The sequence below is a fragment of the Saimiri boliviensis genome, chromosome 2 (genome assembly GCF_048565385.1).
Source record: "Saimiri boliviensis isolate mSaiBol1 chromosome 2, mSaiBol1.pri, whole genome shotgun sequence".
NCBI lineage: Eukaryota > Metazoa > Chordata > Mammalia > Primates > Cebidae > Saimiri > Saimiri boliviensis.
This window is the reverse complement of record NC_133450.1, coordinates 11,354,507-11,378,447: the sequence shown is the minus strand read 5'-3', so window position 1 is coordinate 11,378,447 and position 23,941 is coordinate 11,354,507. Positions and strand designations below refer to the sequence as shown.

General features: G+C 48.0%; 1 protein-coding gene across 9 annotated transcripts in view; it reads left to right on the top strand.

Annotated features, from left to right (window-relative positions):
• Nucleotides 1-23,941, top strand: part of SMAD3 (SMAD family member 3) — a 139,354-nt gene that overhangs the window by 73,080 nt on the left and 42,333 nt on the right. The window contains exon 1 of one of the 9 annotated variants that reach the window (XM_010340310.3): nucleotides 1,480-1,677. The exons of 6 other annotated variants lie outside the window; for them this stretch is intronic. Coding sequence is in view for 1 of the 3 variants with exons in the window: in XM_003929700.2 (XP_003929749.2) it covers nucleotides 5,094-5,143 (50 nt within the window). In the remaining 2 variants the exon portion in view is untranslated. Of the gene's footprint in view, nucleotides 1-1,479; nucleotides 1,678-4,733; nucleotides 5,144-9,292; nucleotides 11,376-23,941 lie in introns of those variants that run through there. 2 more of the 9 variants (XM_003929700.2, XM_074392755.1) reach the window with 2 other exon arrangements.

Below are 23,941 nucleotides of genomic sequence, written 5' to 3'. Positions count from 1 at the left end.
CACGTCTTTCACTCTGTAGAGGGGGAAACTGAGTCCTCAGCCATCAGCCATGTCGATTCTGTGTTGTAGAGACCCGAGGACACGCCTCATCTCCCTGTCTGAACAGCAGGTTCCCATGCTGCGAACATTTCACCCTGACCCTCACCATATTTTTAAGGAAGTGAATAGGGCTCTAAGACAGACAGCCTCACTGTTCTGTCCATTTCTGAGATGGAAAATCAAGGAGTATTGCCCCACCTCCACCCCAGGAAGCTCTATGCCCCTACCATAGGCACGATGGAAGCTAGACCAGAATGGGCAGCTTGTGCTCCTTGAGGGGGTGGTGAGGGTAGATGGGGGCGGGGAGACAGGCTTCTCAAGCCCAGCCTTTTGACCCAAGAGGCAGGGACTCCAATGCTCTAGAGTGGGAGGAATTGTGGGAGGAAAAGCAGAAGGTCTGAGTCAAATGCACCTGCAGTTATTAGCTTTGTGACTTGGGCATAACGCCACCTGTGAGCCCCCATTTTCATCTCTAGGGCAGTGAACTCACGAATAGGTTTGAGTTGTTGCCCTCCCAGGACTGTCGCATGAATCGAATGAGGTGCCTTGCTTAACGGCGCTGTACCGGGGACGCCTGCTTAAACGGAAGACAGGCTTTTTATCATGAGCAAGCTGCCGCACTCCCCACTCGTCACTCCAAGGCAGCCCGTTGCATTTTCTTTCGTTCTAACACTATTTCTTTCATTCATTTCTGAGTTGGGCAGAAATCACACTCACTGTAACTTCTCCGCCATTTAGAACAGCCCAGAAGCCTAGTCCTTCGGGACACTCTGCCCTGTCCACACGCATCTCTCTCCTCCCTGCCCCGCGGAGCGTCGTCGGCTCCTTCCTCTGCTCCTCTTCTGACCCATGTTTTGCACTTCCTTGCTCTGCCACTCCTCTTTAAACACTTGTCCAAATTGTCTGTGGCTCATCCTGTATTACGCCCAGGGCAGATGCAATAGCCCAGCCCAGGGTCTCCCCGGTGTGGGGTCTGTGCCTGTTCTCCAGGCAGGTGGCTGTGACAGGGTAACTTTATGGAAGGGTGAACTCAGTGACGTTGGCTGAACTACTGCTGGTGAACATGGGAAAAGCCTCCCGGACCTCAGACCTCTCGCTTCTTGCCAGAGGAAAACCGTGTCCCGTTCCTCCCGTGTGAGCACCATCAGGCTCACAGCCGTCATCTTTGACACTGTAACATAGCTTTGCCCCAGATGCCAATATTATATGGCTGGTTTTTATTTTTTTCCGGAAAAACTTAATTAGGATTTTAAGTGCATTTGGGGGGATGGGCTGTTTCTGTTTACCTCTAAAAACACTGAGAAGGAAAACAAAGTATGATTCTCCTGCCAGAAAAATGGAGTCAAATCTGGAATTAATTTACAGAGTCGTAGTATTTTCCATTTGCGAGCACTTGATCCATCCCAGCCCCTAGGGCTGTCTTTCCTCCTCCTCCGATACCACATACTGTGGGTGGTGGGAAATTACTAAAGGCACGACTCCGGCTCGCAAAGACTCTCAAGTCCGGGACTGGGAAGAACTGTGTTCATGCAGCGTTGTCAAGGGTCGTTCTGCCAACCGTAACCTGTCAGCGTGGACTCTGCGCCAGGCCCGGCTCGGAGCTTGCTGTGCGCCGTTTCCCCCATGCTCACGGCAGAGGTGAGACGGAGCGCTGAGAGATGTCGACAGACAGGGAATCTGAGGTTTAAAGAAGCGATGTTTGATGACCCGCTGAGGGCTGGGGCTGGGATTGGAACCAAAGCTGGCTGTCCTTCGGCTCCCAGGGTCCTGCTGGGGAGATGTGCCCCGGTGGGCCTGTGCTGGGAGAGGGGAAGCAGGAGTGGTCACCCGGGGGCTTTGTCCTGGAAGCTGGGCAGGTGCTGGGCTGGAGCTGGCCTGGCTTTGGAGCCACAGGAGAGGAGATGGCCGGGAAGAGCTGTGTTTGGGAAGGTTCCTTTCTGTGCCAGGGGTCAGCAATCTGGGTTCTAGCACTGAGAGGGGCAAAACATGGGTTTGTAGGGGAGAGAGAGTGACCCCACTGAATGTAAGAAAGATCAGCTCCAGTGAGCTCTTCTCACCCTGGGTTCCAGACTTCACCAGAATTCCAGGGGCAGCCCCTGAGCCCAGCCCGCCCCCTGCACCGTTCCCTGACTGCTTGAGGCCCTGGGTCAGAGGCTTTGCCCCTTAGAAGCTTGGTTTCTGCATCTGGGACAGGAAGGAGTCAAAACATCCTTCTTCGTTGTTGAGATTAGATGATTCGAGAGCCGAAACGTCTTGCAAAGTGCCTGGTACCAAGTAGGCCCTCTCTAAATAATTAAACGATAGTTTTCACGTTCCCTTCCACTTGTTTTTTTTAAAGTCCCCCCCACCACCCCGTAATAACAAATTTTAAAAGACAAGTTAATACATTGCTGTGTATACTCTGAGGCCAAGAATTTCCTCAGTGTTTATATACCAGAGTAGTACTTTGAACTTCAATTTTCTCTGCTGCCTCTGTGCTGGTTCAGACACCCTCCCTAAGATGCCAGAATGCCCTGCGGGGATGGGCGGGTGTGTAGTGTGTGTGTGTGTGTGTGTGTGTGTGTGTGTGTGTGTGTGTGTGTGTTCATCGTATTATAAAAACATAAAACAGTTGAATTACAGGTAAATGGTAACTTAGCCACGTACCTTCTACCAGATTTAACAAATGTTAGTATTTTCCAGATTTACGTTAGGTATTTGCAACATCCCTGTCTTTACTAAAAATAAAACCCTTGTGCCGAAGCCCTCCTGTTACTCGAGCCCCCTTCCCCTTCTTCCCCCTCCCGTTTCACAGGTGTTTACTCTTTTAAATTGGTGTGTGTCTTTCCCAGCTAGAATTTTGTAGTGTTGTTATTTGTAAAGCCAAATAACCCCATTGTAATGTGTTTGAACCACCAAAGCAAATGATCAGCTTTTGGGAAAAGAAGGCTGAGTATCAGTGACCTGAGACTGCAGAACCAACCTCCCTGCTGTCAAATTGAAATCCCAGAATTATAAATTCATTGCCTTTGACTTAAAACTTGAAACCCTCAACCCTGCATACTTGCAGATACATTAAAGAGTGTGCCATCTTGAGCTCCCAGGATCATGTGAACCTTTCATGTGAGGAAACACATCCCAGAGTCAGCTATTCTTTTTTTTTTTTTTTTCCTCTTTCAGATGGAGCAGGCGTCCCCAAACTTTTTACGCAGGGGGCCAGTTCACTGTCCCTCAGACCGTTGGAGGGCCGCCACATACTGTGCTCCTCTCACTGACCACCAATGAAAGAGGTGCCCCTTCCTGAAGTGCGGCGGGGGGCCGGATAAATGGCCTCAGGGGGCCACATGCGGCCCACGGGCCGTAGTTTGGGGACGCCTGAGATGGAGTCTTGCTTTATCGCCCAGGCTGGAGTATAGTGGTACTATCTCGGCTCACTGCAGTCTCCACCTCCTGGATTCCAGCAATTTTCCTGCCTCAGCCTCCCAAGTAGCTGGGATTACAGGCGTGTGCCACCATGCCGGGCTAATTTTTGTATTTTTTTAGTAGAGACAGGGTTTCATCATGCTGGCCGGGCTGGTCTCGAACTCCTGAGCTCAGGTGGTCCTCCTGCCTCGGCCTCCCAAAGCACTGAGATTACAGGCGTGAGCTACCGCCCCCGGCCCAGAGTCAGTTATTCTTAGAGCAGGTGTTCTGGCTTTTGTCTTTGATGCTTCCCTCCCCCCTTTAACATAACTGTAATATATAATTAGTGTGGAAAATTTAGAACACATGGAGAAGTAAAGATTGAAATTGCTCCCTGCCCTATTGCCCCCACCTCCATCCCCATAGAGCTATTTTCTCCCCATCTCCCCAAGGGCAGAGGATGGAGATGGCTGTGCTCCTCCAGGTGGGGATTGGTACTGTGGTCTCTTCGGGTTTCCTAGCGGACAGGCCCATTGACAGTAGGTGGTTAGAGGCCATCACCTACCTGTGGGTGAGGTCAGTGGGCAGGGCTGGGCCTCTCCTGGTGGTCTTCCCACCCGGCCTGTTCATCAGACTGGGGTCTGACCTCTTTCTGGTGTCTGGTGCTGACCCAGGCAAGGTACCAAGTGCTCAGTAGAGGAGTCCTGGTTCCTTCAAGGAAGCTGGGAAGTGCAGGACAGACCAGCCTGGATTTGTGGCTCTTGCCTAGGCTTGACTTTTGACCACTTTTCTGAAAAAGGACAGCGGCGTTTTTTTGTTTTTTCTTTTTCTTTTCTTTTTTTCTTTTTAACCAGTAGATGTTCCTATTTGGTTCACAGACATAAACACTTAAACCAGGTGATCTGAGCACTGCAAGTCAGTTTCCTGCCTCAACCATTTTCTGTGTGCCGGTATGAAACTGTTCCTTCCTAAGATCTTCCTTTTCGCTTTTGCAAACAAATCATTTTCATTAGGATCACTATTTTCCCAAGCGTGTTTCACCACCACATTTGGTTCTGTTTCTGTTTGCTTGCTTGCTGTCAGTACTCATTTTAGCTTCTGCCATTCTTTCCATCGTGTCCCGGGTAAAATTTTGCATATCTGAGTTGTTGGATTCTTTCATCAGTTCTTGGTCAGTGACTTTCGTGGTCTGCAGTTTCAGCTGCTTTCAGTTTGATGTTGAAGTCTTTTTCTGTGAGGTTTGATTTTTCCAGGATCAGTTTTTAAATGTCGCAAGAAGTGTGCTTTTTCAGTTTGTTTATTATTTTCAACAAATGTTTTCGGTGGGTAATTTTAGCTTTGTTGATCAGCAGCATTTTGCGGGGGGTGGATCATTTCTTTCGAGTCGAATTTTCCCTGATAATCTAGCCAGAAGGCCCATGGGGTCAGAATGGCAGGTCAAAATGTCTTGCTGCTTTCTTGAAGAATTTGAAACAAGCTTGCAAAGTCCTATCCTCCCTTTGGATTTCTCCTGCCTGGGTGTTGCCAGGGCTCCTGTTAGCCACAGGGAAAATAGGAGGTACTAGGGTTCAGACTTCTAGGGAGGGTTGTATTGTCCTTGTGATCAGAGTCCCTCCCTCCAGTCCCTGTGACCTCCCAACTTCACACACACGTCTTGCCCGCACCCTAGGCAAATGTGGAAAGGAGCAGCTCTGGTACACTGGAAAGGACCGTGGATGGGGAGGTAGGAGCCCCATGCTGGGACAGGAACATGTCTTTTCTTCTTCTTGAACTCATCTCAGGGTCGAGTTGAACCCATCCACAGGGTTGCTGGCCAGAGATCTATCAGAGTTCTTCTGGGTTTCTCTTTCTCTGGGTGGGGATGTGGACTCTTAGGATGTCAGGAAGCCACTGTAGGAAACCCCCTGTGTGGGTGAAGCAGAGGCGTCGCTCAGGGCCCTCTGCACGTTCTGGATCCTGGGACCCTGCTTCTCCCCCACCCCACTCCCCACTCCTGGCTCCAGGACCGAGCTTGCCTGCCATTGCAGTGGATCTGTGGAAGAGGGTTCCAGAGTATGGGGAGAGCCCACTGGGAAGGGGGAGCTATTTGTTCCTTTCTAATCATCGCTGTACTGAGCAGTTCCCTAGGACAGTTGAACCCAGGGGAACTGAATTCATCTGTGTAGGTAACCATCCATCTCTTCTTAAAGGAACAGCCCCTGCTCAGCCTCTCTGGGCAGCTGGAATGCTGCTCTGTGGGTCTGGGTGTTTTGTTCCTTCTTTCTTTCTTCCTTTGATTTCTTGCTGTCTCCTTCAATTAGACTTGTGACTGTTTTCACATGGCTATGTGTATATACAAGCCATGGCAGGCCTCATAATTTGTGTCTGTCTAGATCAATAAGAGCAGCTCTAACCAAAAAGTCCAGCTGAGAATGTATAAATACCCTTCACCCCCTCCCCTCCCTGGAGGATGTGAAAACCCCATCCCATTAACCCTCCAGAGCAGTTGGTTGACTTGATCGGGGCAGATGTGAAATATAATTTCTTGGAATGTGCTTTCTCTTTACCCTTTTAGCGGAATTTGAGCAGTGTTTAAGCAACTGTAGCCGATTCCCAGCCTACTTCAAAGCGGAAGCCCTTCACTGTACCTATTTGCAAAATTACCTTTGAGAGACTGTGTCAGAAATGCATTTAGACACAGATTGTGCCTCATATTAGCTCTCCGCTGCCCAATAAAACGGGCTTGGGCGTATCTGAGGCAGCTACCACAGGAAACTTAAAAACAGATTCCGACCGGCAGCGATGACTCTGTGCTGTGCTCGCTGTGGAAAAGCGGGGGGTTAGAGATTTAAGTTTACGTGGATCTTGAGGATTTTAAGAACCAGATTTCTTCTCTTTGCTCACATTAGGGGAAAAAAAAAATAAACCTCAGATGTCCTGTGATATCTCGTTACATCAGGTTTTCCTATAAAATGTCAAGACCGGCAGTATGGGGTTTCCTGGCTTGCTTTTCCCCACTGTGTCTGTTCTTGCCAGAATTTTTATTAGGGGGAGGGGAGCCTTCTGCGCCCCTCCTTCCTCAGTGAAATCATTTCTTCCCTAGCCTTTAACCCTTTAAAGTTTGGGGAGGGAATACTTTGATTTTAAGGTTAAATAGAAAACTTCCCTAGTGACCGTGGCTGGAATTAAGGTACACCTAAGGCTGTAGCAGCTCTGGTGGGTCCTGGCTAGGTGCAAGGTTTTGCTATGGAAAGCAGCTTGCATAACCTGCTTTTCTTTGCATGTCTATGCCTTCTACAAGCATCCCCTCCAAAGCCAGGTACGATCCCGGCTATGCTAAAAGGCCCTGGAAAATGTTAACTGATAAAAAATGTTTGATACTCTAGAATTATTATTATTTTCACCCTGACCAACGTCAGTCAGATTGGCATTGTCTGCTGTCACCAGGTCTGGAGCAGGCATGGGTGGAAGCTGTGAATGCGTTTAGGTTGGGTGTGGTGGTTCATGCCTATAATCTCAGCACTTTGGGAGACTGAGGCAGGTGAATCATGAGGTCAGGAGTTCAAGACCAGCCTGGCCATTATGGCAAAACCCTGTCTCTACTAAAAATGCAAAAAGTAGCCGGGTGTGGTGGCAGGAGCCTGTAGTCCCAGCTACTCGGGAGGCTGAGGCAGAAGAATTGCTTGAACCCCGGAGGCAGAGGTTGCAGTGAGCCAAGATCATACCACTGCACTTCAGCCTGGGCGACAGAGCAAAGACTCTGTCTCAAAAAAAAAAAAAAAAAAAGAAAAAGAAAAGTGAATGTGTTTAGGCTGGGCGCGGTGGCTCATGCCTATAATCCCAGCACTTTGGGAAGCCGAGGTGGGTGGATCACTTGGGGTAAGGAGTTTGAGACCAGCCTGACCAACATAGCAAAACCCTGCCTCTATTTAAAAAAAAAAATACAAAATTAGCTGGGTGTGGTGGTGCACACCTGTAATCCCAGCTACTTGGGAGCCTTGAGACAGGAGAATCACTTGAACCTGAGAGGCGGAAGTTGCAGTGAGCTGAGGTGGTGCCATTGCACTCTAGCGTGGCCAGCAAGCATGAAACTCTGTCTCAAAAAAGAAAGAACGAAAGAAGTGAATGTGTTTGATGGAGGCTGTGCTTGATAAGTAAATGCATTTGATTCAACAGGGCAGGGGATTCTGGAAGAGACGTGAGTACAGATTGATGAGCGTCTTGTCTCACCGTGAAAGCCTCCCTTCTCTCTTCTTTCCTAGTCGCCACTGAAAATGGAGTGGTGATAGCTTAGTTCTCACTTTGGTTTCGGGCAAAAGAAATGGTACCCAGGAGGTAGAGTTGAATAGAGACTTCTCTAACTCTCTCCTTTTTTCTCACTTCTCTTTATTGTACTGTTCTTTCTGTACTTCTGCCTGCCTAAGCAGCACGCTGCAGAATAAACTCTACCAGGAGAAGTTTGAAACCTCCAGGCTGAGAAACTGTAGAGAGCAGATGACCTTCTGAGGGCACTGGGTACAGAATCCTTGATATGACAGGTGGGTCTAGAGCTGACAGAGGCTCAGGGTGGCCTGATGAGACAGTGAGAGTGAAAGGGAATGCCATTCATAATGACACCAGGTCAACACATGTGAACCCAGCTGTCCCGAACAAACGGAGCTTTGTGGTTATGCTCCAAAGCCCAGGCTCCAGTCTCTTCGAGTTCTGTTTTGATTTGGAAGGAGTGAAGCCTTCCCCTTTGGAAGCTTAGGCTAGGGTTGCAAGCTGAGGTGTTCACAGGGACAGTCAGAGTGCGGGAAATGGGGCCTGGTGCAAGGAAAGAGAGTAGCACTCAGGGGTCATTTGTGTTCTAAAGGGGGCATTGGCAACTCAGCATCAGACAACGTCAACGTGTTGCCAGGTCGTCTGAGTTCTTTCAAGAGAAGCCAAAAATCGAGATTTACATACAAAATCTCCGCGTTTTGAAAAGTTGGCAGTCATTTAAAAATTTTAAAAACGCTCTGCAGGCCAAGCACAACATCTGTGGGCAGTGGACAGCTGTCTGTTTTTGACCTCCAGCCCAGACCGATTAATTGACGGCTGTTTTCTGGGTCTCCCAGTTCTGGCCACGGGAAGTTTCTTAGGGAAGTTGCCTGGGCTGACCACAAGTGAGGTGGGGAAGTGGAAAGAGGAGCTTGATCTGGCTCCCATTCATCATTTATTTGCACAAGAAATATTTATTGAGCACCTGTTACGTTCAAAGTACTGTCTGTGTTGTGCCGTGTTTTCTAGTCAACATTTTGGGATGAGCTGTGTCTTCCTCATGCTGCTGGACTCTTTCTGCCCTGCACGGTCGTGGTTCCATGCTTCTCCCTGAGATTGTAGCCAAGGTGGATAGAGTCGGAGGAATGTCAAGTGGGGGATTGTGGGGGAAAGGCCTGGGTTCGAGTCTCAGACCCTGCAAAGTTCATTGTATTTCAGCTTAACCCAGCAGTAGTGCCCAGGATGAGACAGTGTTCGTCAGAGGAAAGCCCTGGGGATTTAGAAGGTAGAACAGAGAGAGCCCAGCCAGGGACCCTGGTCTGGCAAACTCCCGGAAGGCTATTACCGGGACCAGGAGGCAAAAATCAACAGAACAGATTGCGTTCAGCTCCATACATGGCAGAACTTCCTAACAGAGCTCTGTCTCCTGTGGTTGTTGGACTGGATAACCTGTAAGCTGTTTTTCATTACCTGGAAAGTCCGATACCTGGAGGCCGCTCCCTGAACGCCCATTGGACCTCCTGAGTCGTAAACCTACTCTGGTTCATGGCTTACCTCTGGCAGCTGAATTGGAGCTGAGGTCCGAGTGCCCCAGAAAAGATAATATAAACTCTAAATTGAGGCAGACCCAGTTTGCCTGGGGGTGAGGTGGGGTGGGATGGGGGAAATAGAGGCTTCTGTGACACTGTGAGGTGTCATTTGAGTCTTCCGCTCTCCGCTCTCCGAATTTTAAATTAGGGTAAATCACACCAACCTCACAGGCTGGTTCAGTCAACAAAGGCACAAGAGAGTTTGAGTAACTTGCCCAAAGCCACATAGCTAGGCAGTGAGGGGCTGGGGCCTGGACCAGCTCGGCTGTCATCCACTGCTCTTTCACCCTCCTTCCTAAACTGTTAGACTTTAATTTCCTTTTGGTATATTCATTCTTTTGTGTGTCTCCCCCACGCCTGCCCCATTGTTTCTAAGACTGTCAGTGTTCAAATGTTTAATAGCTAGGTGTTTTTTTTTCCCCCTGTACACTTGGCCAGAGGTAGGAATTCATCACCATCTGTGAACATTTACTGAGCCTCCATGGTTAGCGTGGAATTGTGCTAGAAACACTCGACCCCGGGGCTCTGTTGGCAATAAACGAGGTCTTTCTGCAGAACTTCTGAGGACAAATCACCAACGGGTTGGAAAGCATGTCCTTCAGGAACGGCGAAACTCTACTTTTCACCTTGTTATTGCTTCTTCCACCTTTGTTTCACCCCTAGGGTCAGTCGTAAGTGTGTTAAGTGCTTTCTTCTGCTCAATGTCCTAAATAAGAGGTTTCCCAACGATGTCCCCTGATCTGTACCCCACCCCCAATTCTCAGGCTTCTGGATAGACAGAGAATGGACATCTGGTTTGTTTTGGAATGACAGGCTAGACTAGAGGCCTGGTAACGGCCGAGGCTGCTGGCATCGTGAGACATTCAGAAACCACTGTGCTAAATAACAGTGGAGCTACGGTGATAGTAACATTTCAAGGAGGAAAGAGCTGACAAAGTAGGCTTGTGATGTTTGTGAAAAGGGTCCTGTAGGGCATCTGGTGAGTACCCCAGGTAGAGCTGGAATACAGCGGCATGCACCCATGCGCCGGAGACGACTCCAGCGTCTGCATACCCGTCGGCTCACTCCTGGGTTGGAACATCCTCCTCATTTTCTCTGGCATGTCTTTTTGCTCAATGAATCATTCCCGGCCAGGCCAGACGTCCTTGCTGGAGAGCCAGCTCTCTGTGCACCAGCCCGGTGATTCTCCAATGCCAGCTTGAAATTTGGTGACCCACCTTGGGATGCTTCGCCTGTCGAGGCTTTTCACTGATGAATAGTTGTTGTGATCACGTCAGCCAGAATGGGACTTTTCAAGTCATGCAGTAATGGATCTATCTGTATGATGTTTTGCACAAAGAACTAAATAGCTGAGATACTGAAGTGGCAGATATGCCATAACTATCTTTTCAGTGAAATCTTTAGTGTACATATTTGCCATACTGTACTAGAACATATTAAGGCAGATCATTAATGTTTCAGTATTTAGAGTTTGTCATACAATGAGCAAAAGTGGACGCCTTTGACACAGTCTATTGGAGCAAAATATGTCTAGGCTTCTGCTTGCTTTGTTGCATTTTAAAATCCCCATTGCCATCAGAATTTGACTTGTTTTGTGGCAGAGTCTTACTCTGTAGCCCAGGCTGGAGTATACTGGCCTGATCTCAGCTCACTGGAACCTCCGCCTTCCAGGTTCAAGTGATTCTCATGCCTCAGCCTCCTGAGTAGCTGGGACTACAGGCAGGCACCACCATGTCTGGCTCATTTTTGTCTTTTTAGTAGAGACGAGGTTTTACCATGTTGGCCAGGCTGGTGTTGAACTCCTGGCCTCAAGTGATCCGCCCACCTCGACCTCCCAAAGTGCTGGGATTATAGGCGTAAGCTACCGTGCCTTTGGTTGTTTTGAGACAGAGTCTCGCACTGTCACCTAGGATGGAGGGCGGTGGGCATGATTTTGGCTCACTGCAACTTCTGTCACCTGGGTTCACGTGATTCTCCTGCCTCAGCCTCCCAAGTAGCTGGGATTACAGGTGCACACCACCACACCCAGCTGATTTTTTGTATTTTTTTAGTAGAGATGGGGTTTCACTATGTTGGCTCGACTGGTCTCGAACTCCTGACCTCGTGATGTGCCCGCCTCAGCCTTCCGAAGTGTTGGGATTACAGGTATGAGCCATGGCGCCTGGCCTTTTTTTTTTTTTTTTTTTTAAACATTTGTATTGAGGCGTAATTGATATGAAATAAATGGCACATATTTCAGGTGTCTAATTTGAGGAGTTTGATATTCATATACGTCCATGAAACTATCACCACAATCAAGACAACAAACATGTCCTTCACTCCTCAAACCTTCCTCTTGCCTCTTCGCAATTTCGCCATCCCGTTTGCCCGCTGCCCGCATCCCCAGACATCTACTGATCTTTCTGTTATGATTCATTAGTTTACATTTCCTAAAAATTTTATATAAATGGAATCCTACTCTATGTATTACTTTTGTGTGATTGTTTTTACACAGCATAGTTATTTTCAGATTCATCCATCTTTTTGCATGTTTCATCATGACTTTTTATGGCTGGGTAATATTTCATTGTATGGATCAATATCATGGTATGGTTTAATATTAAGGAAGGGGTGTTGATCTTCAGGGATTATTTATTTTCATTTTAAAAGTTTCTCCTGAAGTAGTAGTTTATTTTTGAAAATGTGCTTTGAAAGAAATTTGTTTATAATTCCTTTGGCCCTAATACTCGTGTAATTGAGTTAAATCAGTGAGTATAATATTGAGCCTCAGCTGTGTTTGCTATGTGCCAGGCTTGATGGTGCTTGTAGGGCACAGGAAGAGTTCCTGTCCTGGCCAGTGGTTGATGTGTTCAGGAGGGTCTATCGGTAGTTCTGTAGTGCACCACAGCCTACATGGGATAGAGGTGCCGTGTTTTTAGACACAAAGACGGCTGTTATGCTGTCTTTGCAAAAACACTGAGGTCTTGGTTTCCACAGGCTTATGGCCTGATGCAAGTTTCCAATTTTGCACAATGTCACAGCAGATAGCAGATTTGCCTTCCACGCCCTTGCTCTTTCACAGCCAGGCGTGGGGCTGGAATCCGAGCTGTGGTTGCTGTGGTTCTCTGATTCCTGCGCAGAGGATTGCGTGATGAGGGCTGGAGTGCAGGCCGGAAGTCACCCTCCTGGACTCATCCTCACAAAGCCAGGTGCACAGGGAGGTTGTGGGGGCGGGGTTTGCCATGGGAATTTCTTCCCCAGCAGGAGAGCCGGAGTGGAGTGTGTTACTGGGGAGTTGGAAATGTACCCCCTTTTCCTTGTCCATAGTTCAGTCAAGTTCTACTGAAATAATTCTTCCTACTGTGTGTAAGAAAAACCAATAAGCCTCTGATTAATTGGCAGAGACTGTCAGAAAAGGGACCTTGGAAATTTCTGGTTCAGTCTGCCCATTTTATAGATGAGCAGGCTGAGGTTCAGCAAGCAGGAGTGACTCGGGAATAGGTGCTCATAGCAGAGCTGGGACTTGGGAAACTCAAACACTGCTTTAGACCTTCACTTTTATAATCCTTGAGGGTGAGAGTTTCAGGAAGGCTTGGCAAAATTTGATAGGCCTGGGAAAGGGATTGTTAATCTTTCATCCTGGGCTAGAGCAAGCTGTGCCATTTAAAAAAAAAAAGAAAAGAAAAGAAAGACAAAATGATTCTCCCAGATGATGTTTCTAGAATGTTCTCCATCTTAGTCTCCTGACCTTGCACCAGCTTGTTCTAGGAAGGGCCGGGCGCGGTGGCTCAAGCCTCTAATCCCAGCACTTTGGGATGCCAAGGCGGGTGGATCACAAGGTCAGGCGTTAGAGACGAGCCCGACCAACGTGAAGAAACCCCATCTCTACCAAAAATATGAAATTAGCCTGGTGTGGTGGTGGATGTCTGTAATGCCAGCTACTCGGGAGTGAGGCATGATAATCACTTGAACCCTGGAGGCAGAGGTTGCGGTGAGCTGAGATCACGCCATTGCACTCCAGCCTGGGCAACAAGAGCGAAACTCTGTCTCAAAAAAAGAAAAAAAAAATGCAGGAGTGGAATTCAGCAACATCATTGGACAGGATTTTCTGGTTCGTGAATAAAAGGTGATGGGTGACGCTGTATGTCAGGGTACCACGTCTCGGTTTACGAAGGGCCTTCATGTGCAATCTATACGTGAACCACTTGACCGTCTTCCCATATGGCCCCTTTATACCAGTGAGGAAATTGGCCTGAGGTGGCCCAGGTAGTAAGTAGAGGACCCAGATTTCAAGTCCAGGTTCCAATTTCTGGTCTCTTTCTATTTCCACCGTGTCCCCCTGCAAGGCAGCTGGGGCGTGCAGAACAACAGCTTGATACAGTGGGAAGAAGCTGGGCTTTTATGTTCAGAGTTCAGAGTTCAGCTCTGCTTCCCTGCCTGCTGGGTGACCTTGTGAAATACTCCTAACCTCTCTGAGCTTCACTGTCTTCTTTTGGATGATGAGGCCCTGTCCTACAGGATTAAAGTATTTAAATATAGAAGCACTAAAGTGCTTACCATAAAACTTGCCTCTAGGAAGCAAATGGTCAGTGTTACCTCCTTAATGAGGGTGAAGTAGAGGAGGGAAAACGAGTTGTGAAAAGACAGCCTATAAAGCAAAACTTAGGGCACATTTACATATACCAGGGGGTGCCCCAGCCCTGTTCTTCTTGCACATAGAATCTTAAATGTTTCCTAGATTGAGCCGTCCATCTTGGATCTCTTGCAGAGGAAGTTAAGACAGGCACTCACCAAGTGCCTTGCACATAGTAGGCCTGTAATATATACAGACTGAGTAATCAAGTGCTCTTTGGAGCAGCAGAGAGTATGCCTACACATCATTTGACTAAAACGTGACAGCCTGGCAGAGACCAGACTTGGAGGGTGATAGGCTCAGGGCACGCGGGCAGGGCAGCTGTCACTGGAGGTACAGCCTAGAGCGGGTAGTGCGGAGGCTGGAGGGACTATCCCATGGCACCAGGGTTGAGTGGGCGTCAGTGCAGACTTAGGGATGTGTTTTTGGGGGAGGGGACAGGGAGGGACTTCTCAGACACTTAGAGGGAATCTCAGGCCATACAGCGACATTCTCCCTGTGTTTTAGATTTTCCTTTGAGAACATCTCCATTTAAGTAGTTGAGGCTCTGAGCAGGGAGAGCAGAACGAGCCTTTTCCCTCTGATAGAGCCAGTAGTCGCCTCTTCAGGTTCAGATTTTTTTTTTTTTTTTTTGAGATGGAGTTTCGATCCTGTTGCCCAGGCTGGAGTGCAATGGTGCGATCTCGGCTCACTGCAATGTCCGCCTCCCAGGTTCAAGCGATTCTCCTGCCTCAGCCTCCTGAGTAGCTGGGATTACAGGCATGTGCCACCATGCCCAGCTAATTTTTTTGTATTTTTGTATTTTCTACATGTTGGTCAGGATGGTCTCAAACTCCTGACCTCAGGTGATCCACCCGCCTCGGCCTCCCAAAGTGCTGGGATTACAGGAGTGAGCCACCATGCCCTGCCCAGGTTCAGACTTTCTAAGGGGTAGGGGGACAAAGCTGGATCAGTGTTAGAGAAGAAAGGCTTTTTCTCCATCTCTCCCTCTTGCTTGATCCAAGGAGCAGAGAACACCAGCGAAACTCGGAAGTAGCGCGGGGTGATTCGGGAGCTAGATGGGGCCTGACATATGAAGCTGCCACCTGGTCACAGCCAGGCAGAGTTGGAAGGGTGTCCTTCAGTGGGGTGAGAAGAGAGCAGCCTCCCAAGATTCCCCTGCACCCCTCCAGGCCCTGCCAGGGGCCCCTCCCACCCTCCTTCGCTCCTTCTTGGGAGCCTGTTTGAGAATTCAGTGATTCACTTCCTGTCGTCAACTCTTGTTTAATGTTCCCCTCCATTGTTGCCAAACAATCTAGGCCCGGTGGTGTGTGGAGTTCTGAGAGTGGAGGAGGGAAGAGAGAGAGTGAGGGCCAGAACTGTTTACAGAGCCAGGGACATGGGCCCAGGCTTGACAGCCGGGCTGACTTGAAAGACGGGCTACAGTGGAGCATGGTCCCGACAGCTGGGTGTGTGTATGGTGGGAAATGCCAGGCCCAGCCGCTCCTCCACAGAAACCACTCTGTCCTTTCTGCTCCTGATGGGAGCTCCTGCCCTTTGTTGTGGTGTTAGCTTCTTTGTTCAGTTACACCAACAGCTGAGTTTTCCATTTGGGGCCATAGTGTTGGGATCATGGATTCCTGAAGTAGAAAAAACAGAGGGCTGGGAGTGGTGGCTCTCGCCTGTAATCCCAGCACTTTGGGAGGCCAAGGCGGGTGGATTGCCTGAGGTCAGGAGTTCAAGACCAGCCTGGCCAACATGGTGAAACCCTGTCTCTACCAAAAATACAAAAACTTAGCTAGGTATGGTAGCAGGCACCTGTAATGCCATCTCCTTGGGAGGCTGAGGCAGGAGAATCACTTGAACCCGGGAGGCAGAGGTTGCAGTGAGCCAAGATCGTGCCATTATATTCTGGCCTGGGCAACAAGAGCAAAACTCCGTCTCAAAAAGAAAGAGAGAGAGAGAGAATGAACGAATGAACAACACAGGAGCTCACTCAGAAGGATCCCTGGGTAAATACCATCGCCTCCCGGGCCCCTGTTTCCTCATGTGTTCGGGGAGGGGAAGGAGGTCATGGTGAAATGCTCGCCATCAGCTCCAAAGTCCTTTGGTTCTGAGGCTGGAATGTACTGCAAAAAGAACATTTGCATACCACCCTCCCGCCGCCCCTGTCCCAGGTCCCGTTCTACCAGCCACAGAGGTGAGCACATCTGGAATCCGTCTACCTGTCTCATTCATTTCATGACCTCTGACTTTTGAGGTCAGTAATTCTGCAGCCTCCCTCAACTTTCTGGTTTAAAGCAAACTCCTCTCTCCGGAAGTTGTTTGAAATGAATTTAGTTCCTTTATATCCCACATGACAGCTACGACTGCCACTGTTGAGTTGATGTTGGCATTGGGTTTGGGGCTGCTTTGGTTTTTGTGTTTGCTTCTAACCTGCAGAAAGAGTCGACGTTCTGAAGTTTGCTCCCTCATCCTTTCTGTTCGTTGCTCCTTGTGCAGTAGAGAAGAGGAATTTTTGTTTGCAGTCCACATTCTTGATTACTTACTTCCTCAGCTGCTGTCAATGACTCAGGCTTTCTCCAAGGCCCTAGGTGCCTAAAGGTAGAGAAGGGATGAGAAGTATAGACACAGAACACCTTTAAGCCCCTTTCCCCTGCAGGTTAGTGTTTTTCCCAGGTATTTGGAATGCTAGAAGGTGCTAGAAGGTAAGGAGACACTAGAGATCCGTTGAACCCATCATTTTTTAAATGAGAGAATCCATACCTGAAGACTCCCATGTTAAGTCAGTAGCACAGCCGGAGGGAGGACCACACTTTATTCCTGTCATCTAATGAGCGGCCAGGCTGCAGTCCACTCTCCAGGGTGGCCCCACATATCTGTATGCTTTCTGCCTTTTTTTTTTTTTTTTAAGACAGAGTTTCACTCTTGTCACCCAGGCTGGAGTGCAGTGGCATGATCTCGGCTCACTGCAACCGTTCAAGTGATTCTCCTGCCTCAGCCTCCCGAGTAGCTGGGATTATAGGCACTCGCCACCATGCTCAGCTAATTTTTGTATTTTTGGTAGAGACACGGTTTCACCATGTTGGCCAGGCTGCTCTTGAACTCCTGACCTTAGGTGCTCTGCCTGCTTTGGCCTCCCAAAGTGCTGGGATTACAGGCGTGAGCCACCATGCCCAGTGGCTGCTTTCTCCTCTCTTAAATCCAATACTGATAAAATCTCCAGTTAGCAAATATTTGCTGAGCAAATTTACTGCAGATTGCTCTATTTGATGTCTGCCTATAACCTTAGCCACAGATGACTGTCTTCCCCGGTGTGGCAGGTGGGCCGAGCTTCCTCATTTGAAAACGTTTTAGCTTCCTGCACTTGCCCACTGGTTGCTTTTGCCTAACTGGCACCTGTGGCTGTCATTCTCCTGCTGATTTTAATTGCACCTCTCAAGATCAGCTGATTGCTTCAAGAAGATTTCCGGTATCGGGCCCACGGCAGTAATGTGTGTCTGTGGATTCTTTGCTATGAGGCTTGACTTCTGGATCGGGTTCATAAGGCTGTGGGCAGCTTGAGATCTTTGCTTGTTTCCTACATCTTCGGAAAGGTACTGTGATGCTTACCAGTTGCTGATGCACATTATCAGTTAATAATTCCATTACCATTACCAATTTTCTGAGCACACGTGACCTGCAAGCCCTATGCTTGCTCCATCCAGGAAGCAGGCAAAGTTAAACTGGGTCTCTTTCCCCTTGCGGAGTCCCTGGCACAGTTGGGAAGGGAAGTCAGAAACACACAGAAGTCACCTCATCATACCAGGCCTTTGGTGCTAAATGATGCTGAAGAGTGCGGGACAGTGGGGACTGTGGGCTGTTAAGAGTTCGAGGAGGGGAAGATGGAGGGAGGTCATTCTTAGCAGAAAGCCACGGCGTGGGTTACTGTTTGAGCTGGAAGATGATTGGACGTCAGAGGGCTCTGTCCCCACCTGCACCGCAGCTCAGTAGGCTGCTGGCTCCACGTTCCGATGCTGTGGCTGCCACATTTACCTCCACTACCTGGGCCTGTTCAGCATTTTGAGTTTCTCTACCTGTAAAGTAGGCCTGGTAACATCCGTCGGCATCTGAGTCAGCTGGCACTGGGTGGACCGATAACGGGACCGATAACGGGGAGAGTTGAAAGCATCCAGGACCCAATGGGAGGATGCCTCACCTGGAAGCCTTTCCTTGTTCCTGATTGTAGCTGTTTTAGGGATGCAGCTTTCAGACAAGAGCCCCTTAGTTGATGAGGCCGGCTTAATCGAGGGGGGCTATTGCCACCCTGACATGGTAAGCGCAGGCCTGGCTGATCTGAAGTCCTTCCTTCTTGCCTGTGCGGAATTCCTGTCTTCCTGCCCATAGGGGTTCTTTGCTGTCTTAGGTGAATTGCCCCAATGAACCAGAACCTTTTGTTTAAGTATAATGGGAAGTCTGTCCCCTTAGACAGAAAAGAATGCTAATTGGCCACTTAACCGTCCTCAGGGTACAGATGCCAGAGTATGAGGGACACCCATTCTTTGTTACCATTTGGGATGGAAACTGCTGTATAAGCTTGTAAAGCTTTGGTTCAGAGAGCACAGGATGTGTATAGAACAGGGATTGGTGGCATGCAAAGGCTGCGCTTTTTGCATGTAAAACCTCTTTAACTCCGTGGTCCTGAAACTAACTTTTCCCAGAAACGTGGTTGTTTCCCACCCCTCCTTTACTTCCAGCTCCCAATTCACACCCAACAGTGGCTGAACTGAAAGGCTTGCAAATCCCGAAGGCTTTGGGGCTTTTTAAAAAAAAATAGGGACTGAGTTGTAAAGGTAGCAAGACTGAGAAGGGGAATGTTCCTTTCTCAACCATACCGTGTGACATTTGCTAGGAATTGTAAAATCACCGGGGTGAACGCTTGTCCCGGGGCACTGCCTCTGCGTGTGAATGTCAGAGTCCGTTGCATGTTCTACAAGCACTTGTGACATTGCTTTATCTCTCTGGCCAGTGACTCATAATTAAAGAAGTCAGAACTGTGCCATTAACACAGAACCTCCTCATTTGCCCTCTTCACCTCTCCCCATCTGCCGGTCCCAGTCAGGAATGCCCGCCTGACATTTTCTCTAAGTCTTTGGAAACTTTAAGATTTGTTTTGATATCATCATCGCCAGCTATCATCATCGTCGCCTGGTTCCACTTGTTTTACCCCAAAAGTCTGTGAGAATCTTTTCCAGGAAAAAAAAGAGAGAAAGAAAGAAAATCCCACCCCCAAGCGTGCAGTCTGCCCACGGGAAGTGATTCATGGTGCTCCAATTCAGGCAGACCTGACTGCAGGAGGCGGGGAGGCTGGGAACCAGGTCTGGGAAAAGAGAGCAGAGAAAGGATACCCAGACCTAATGGCTTCTGCTCTGTGGAAGAAAGTGAAAAACAGAATGACTAAGAGTCCTGTAATAAGAATTGTTTGTTTTGTGAAGTTGAACTAATAGTGAGGTTTGCCGGCAGATAAGACATGAGAAATTGCAGTTGTCAAGGGAGGGGACTTTTCCATGTCCTGCTTTTTTTTTTTTGTTTTTTGAGAGAGCAAAGCTATTTCTCAGTCGTCTTTTTTTTTTTTTTTTGAGATTGAGTCTTGCGCTGTCACCCGGGCTAGGGTGCAGTGGCACAGTCTCCCAGGTTCAAGTGATTCTCGTGCCTCAGCTTCCCCAGTAGATGGGATTACAGGTGTGCGCCACCATGCCTGGCTAATTTTTTTTTTTTTTTTTGTAATTTTAGTAGAGACTGGGTTTCACCATGTTGGCTAGGTTGGTCTTCAACTCCTAACTTCAGGTGGTCTGCCCTCCCCGGCCTCCCAAAGTGCTGGCATTATAGGCATGAGCCACCATGATTGGCCTTATTTTCGGTCTTAAGACATTCATTTATTAGTGGAAGGCCCAGATCTGAGTTTGTTCCACCTGTAAGCCTGTTTTCTGTTCTTTGGAGAAGAGGGTCTAAGATCAGACCAATAACTCAGAGTTTCCAATAGCTCTTTCTCCCAATTTCCATTTTTACCTTTCTCTCCAAAGTTAAGAGTTTTTAAAAAATATCTGATTATTTATTTATTTATTTTAAGATGGCATCCTGCTCTCTTGCCAGGCTGGAGTGCAGTGGTGCAGTCTGGGCTCACTGCAACCTCCGCCTCCCAGGTTCAAGTGATTCCTCTGCCTCAGCCTCCCAAGTAGCTGGGACTACAGGTATGCACCACTGTGCCTGGCTAATTTTTTTGTATTTTAATAGAGACAGGGTTTCACCATGTTGGCCAGGATGGTCTCGATCTCCTGACCTCATGATCCACCCGCCTTGGCCTCCCAAAGTCCTGGAATTGCAGGCATGAGCCACCGCACCTGGCCAATTTTTTAAAATTGACAAATAATTGTCCCTATTCATGGAGTACATAGTGATGTTTTGATACATCATAATATCATTATGGTGATCACAGGTTAATTAGTATATCCATCATATCAAGCATTTATCATTTCTTTGTGTTGGACGCATTCAGTATCCTCCCTCTCTTTGAAACCATGTAATATATGACTGTTACATAGAAACATTACATAGTAAAAATCCACACAGTAATTGTAAACTGTGTAATTGCATTATTTGATTAATCGTATGATATGTTACTATGTAATAATCATTACAGTTTACAATGACTATGTAATATAAATATACATAGTTTACATAGTCATTGTAAACTACATAATATTGTAATATATGATTGCTAGGTATTTGATATAATATATGATTGTTAAGTATAATCATCCTGCAGTGGTATAGGACACTAGAACTTATTTCTCCTATTTAGCTGTAATTTTGAGTCCTTTAACAAATCTCTCCCCATCCCTCTATTCCCTCTACTCTTTCAGCCTCTATCTAGTATCCTCTGTTCTTTTTTTTTTTTTTTTTTTTTTTTTGAGACAGTGTCTCACTCTGTCTTCCAGGCTGGAGTTCAGTGGCGTGATCTCGGCTCACTGTACCCTCCACGTCTTGGGTTCAACGATTCTCCTGCCTTAGCTTCTCAAGTAGCTGGGACTACAGGCGCATGCCACCATGCCTAGCTAACTTTTTGTATTTCTAGTAGAGACAGGGTTTCAGCATTTCAGCCAAGATGGTCTTGATCTCCTGACCTCATGATTACGCGGCTCGGCCTCCCAAAGTGCTGGAATTACAAGCGTGAGCCGTCATGCGCTCGGCCCCTCTGTTCTTGATCTTGGTTCACTGCAAATTGCTTACTGGGTTCAAGTGATTCTCCTGCCTCAGCCTCCCCAGTAGCTGGGATTGCAGGCACCCACCACCATGCCTGGCTAATTTTTTTGTATTTTTAGTAGAGATGGGGTTTCTCCATATTGGCCAGGCTGGTCTCAAACTTCTGACCTCAGGTGATCCTTCCTCCTCGGCCTCCCAAAGTGTTGGGATTACAGGCGTGAGCCACTGTGCCCAGCCCCCTCTGTTCTATTTTTACAAAATTAGGGTCTTGGGACTGACATATGTTTTTCCTAAATACTCATTTTTGTTTCCACCAAATGGAACATCATGTTGTCGTAGAATTAAGGAATTCTTTCTGTCCTATGGGCATTTTATTTTCTTCTCCCTCAAACTGACAGTACAAGTTAATTTGATTCCCTAAAGCAGTTTGGAAACAGAGACTCTAAGTGTTGGCTATATGAACAGGCCCGCTGCCAAGTGAGAGGCCCAGATCACCCAGAATGAGAAGATGGGTCTAAACACACCTGGCTTTGTGACTCCATTTCAAACTCCCTGTATTGTTGGAGGTCAGCTTCGGGGATGAGGGACTTTAATGAAAGCTGAGGTGAAGTCCGTTGTCGCCTTAAGCCTATCAGAACACTGGCAAGGGCTGTGAGTATGCTGAATGGGTTCCTGAGTGATCTCTTAAAAAACAAAAAAGTGGTTGGGCGCGGTGGCTCACACCTGTAATCCCAGCACTTTGGGAGACCAAGGTGGGCAGATCATGAGATCAGGAGATCGAGACCATTCTGCCCAACCTGGTGAAACCCTGTCTCTACTAAAAATACAAAATTTAGCTGGGCATGGTGGCAGATGTCTTAATCCCAACTACTCAGGAGGCTGAGGCAGGAGAATCACTTGAACCCAGGAGGCGGAGGTTGCAGTAAGCCAAGATCACACCACTGCATACCAGCCTGGTGACAGAGAGAGACTCAGTCTCAAAAAAAAAAAAAAAAAAAAAAAAACCCAAAACCAAACAAATAAAGCATCTTCAGGCTTAATTTTCAGCAGAGTGAAATGACCACCCAGAAAATTCTGTGAAACCTGGCAACTTTTCCCTTTCTTCCAGTAATCACAGACCAACCCAGATCTTTGTATCATCTTTTATTTGTGACTTGAAAGTTCTGTGATCCCGCGGACACTCAAGAAAAAGCAATCCCCATCAACTTGGTGCTTGGAGAAGAAAGTTTGTGAAGACCAAACCTATTAAATAGGAAAGCCGTAAACACGCTCGTCCTCCTCCTTCAGTTATTATATCTTCTTTGGATGGGGAAAGGGAGGGGCTCTCACCAGAGCCAAAAGAGTTATCTCTGCTGATTCAAACCCAGTGTGCTTTGTAGTCATAGAGAACTGAGTTTGGAGAGTAACATCAAGGTTCAAGCCCAGGCACTGTTCCATGCTAATCTAATTGATTTTGGGCAAGTCACTCAGGTCGTAAATTTTTCATCTGTAAAATGGGAGTGATGACACTCAGCCTGCGGGATCCCTTTATCCAATGAGTTACTGAGAAGCGCTGGGTAAACACTTGCTCTGAGGTGTAAATTGCTTCTGTTCCCCGCCATCTTGTTCATCCCAGAGCATTTCTTTATCCTAGGGGTATCTCAAGGGGAGGGAATAGAACAGATTTGCCCCCCAGGGGACATACGGCAGTGTTTAGAGAATTTTTTTTTCAGTTGTCACAGCTGCAAGGGGCAGCGCTACCCTTCCGGCACCCAGTGTGAGGAGGCCAGGCCTGCTGCTAAACATCCTATACTACACAGGACAGCCCCCAAGTCCCCAACAAAGATTATCTAGCCCAAAACATCAGTAGTGCCAACGTTGAGAAACTCTGGGTCTCGCCAAATCCATAGCCCAGTGTTGAAAAGTTCTTGGTGTCTATGTGCTTTACAGATGAGTATCATCAAGGTGAACTTTCTCCAGTAGCCAACCACCTTCTTTTCCAGAAAGCACACACTCTGTGCCCACCCGTGGCCCTTGGGAGGTGGGATGGCCCCAGGTCTAGGGGATCTTTGTATGTTTCCAGTCGAGTCCAGCCCTCCCAAGGATAAGACGATGTGCTTCCTGGCTTCCTCCTCCAAGGGTCTGCCCAGGAGCCTCCTGCAGCCTCTGCGGCTCTTGCTCAGGCAGCCACGTCTGCCTGGAGCACTTGTCATGGACCTGAGCTGGCTGCTCTGGAGAACTAGCAGGGGGAAAGAGAGGACTAAATATCATGGGGAGAAGTGAAGAAGAGGCCAGCTGCTGGTCTGGAGGATGGCATAGGGGGCTGCTGCCTGGTGTTTTAACCCCAGACGGGCTGTGTTCACACCTGAAGGTCCTATCGTCCATTTATAAGTTCAGATGAAAATTGGGTTGTTCTTGGTAGAAATGTTTTAGTGACTGGTATCAAGGGCTGGCTCTGAAATCCTGTTTTCAGCTCTTCTTGGGCCAATCTAAACTGGAATGTTCAAAAACATGCTTAGTGGCCGGGCGCGGTGGCTCATGCCTGTAATCCCAGCACTTTGGGAGGTCAAGTTCTAGATTTGGGAGGTCAAGGCAGGTGGATCACAAGGTCAAGAGATGGAGACCATCCTGGCCAACCTGATGAAACCCTGTCTCTGCTGAAAATACAAAAATTAGCTGGACGTGATGGCACACACCTGTAGTCCCAGCTAACTTGGGAGGCTGAGACAGGAGAATCGCTTGAACCCAGGAGGCAGAGGTAACAGTGAGCCGAGATTGCGCCGCCGTATGCCAGCCTGGCATCAGAACGAGACTATCTCAAAACAAACAAAAATAGCTAAAACAAAACAAAACAAAAACAAAAACCGTGCTTAGCACACTTACAGAACTCATTGAGAAT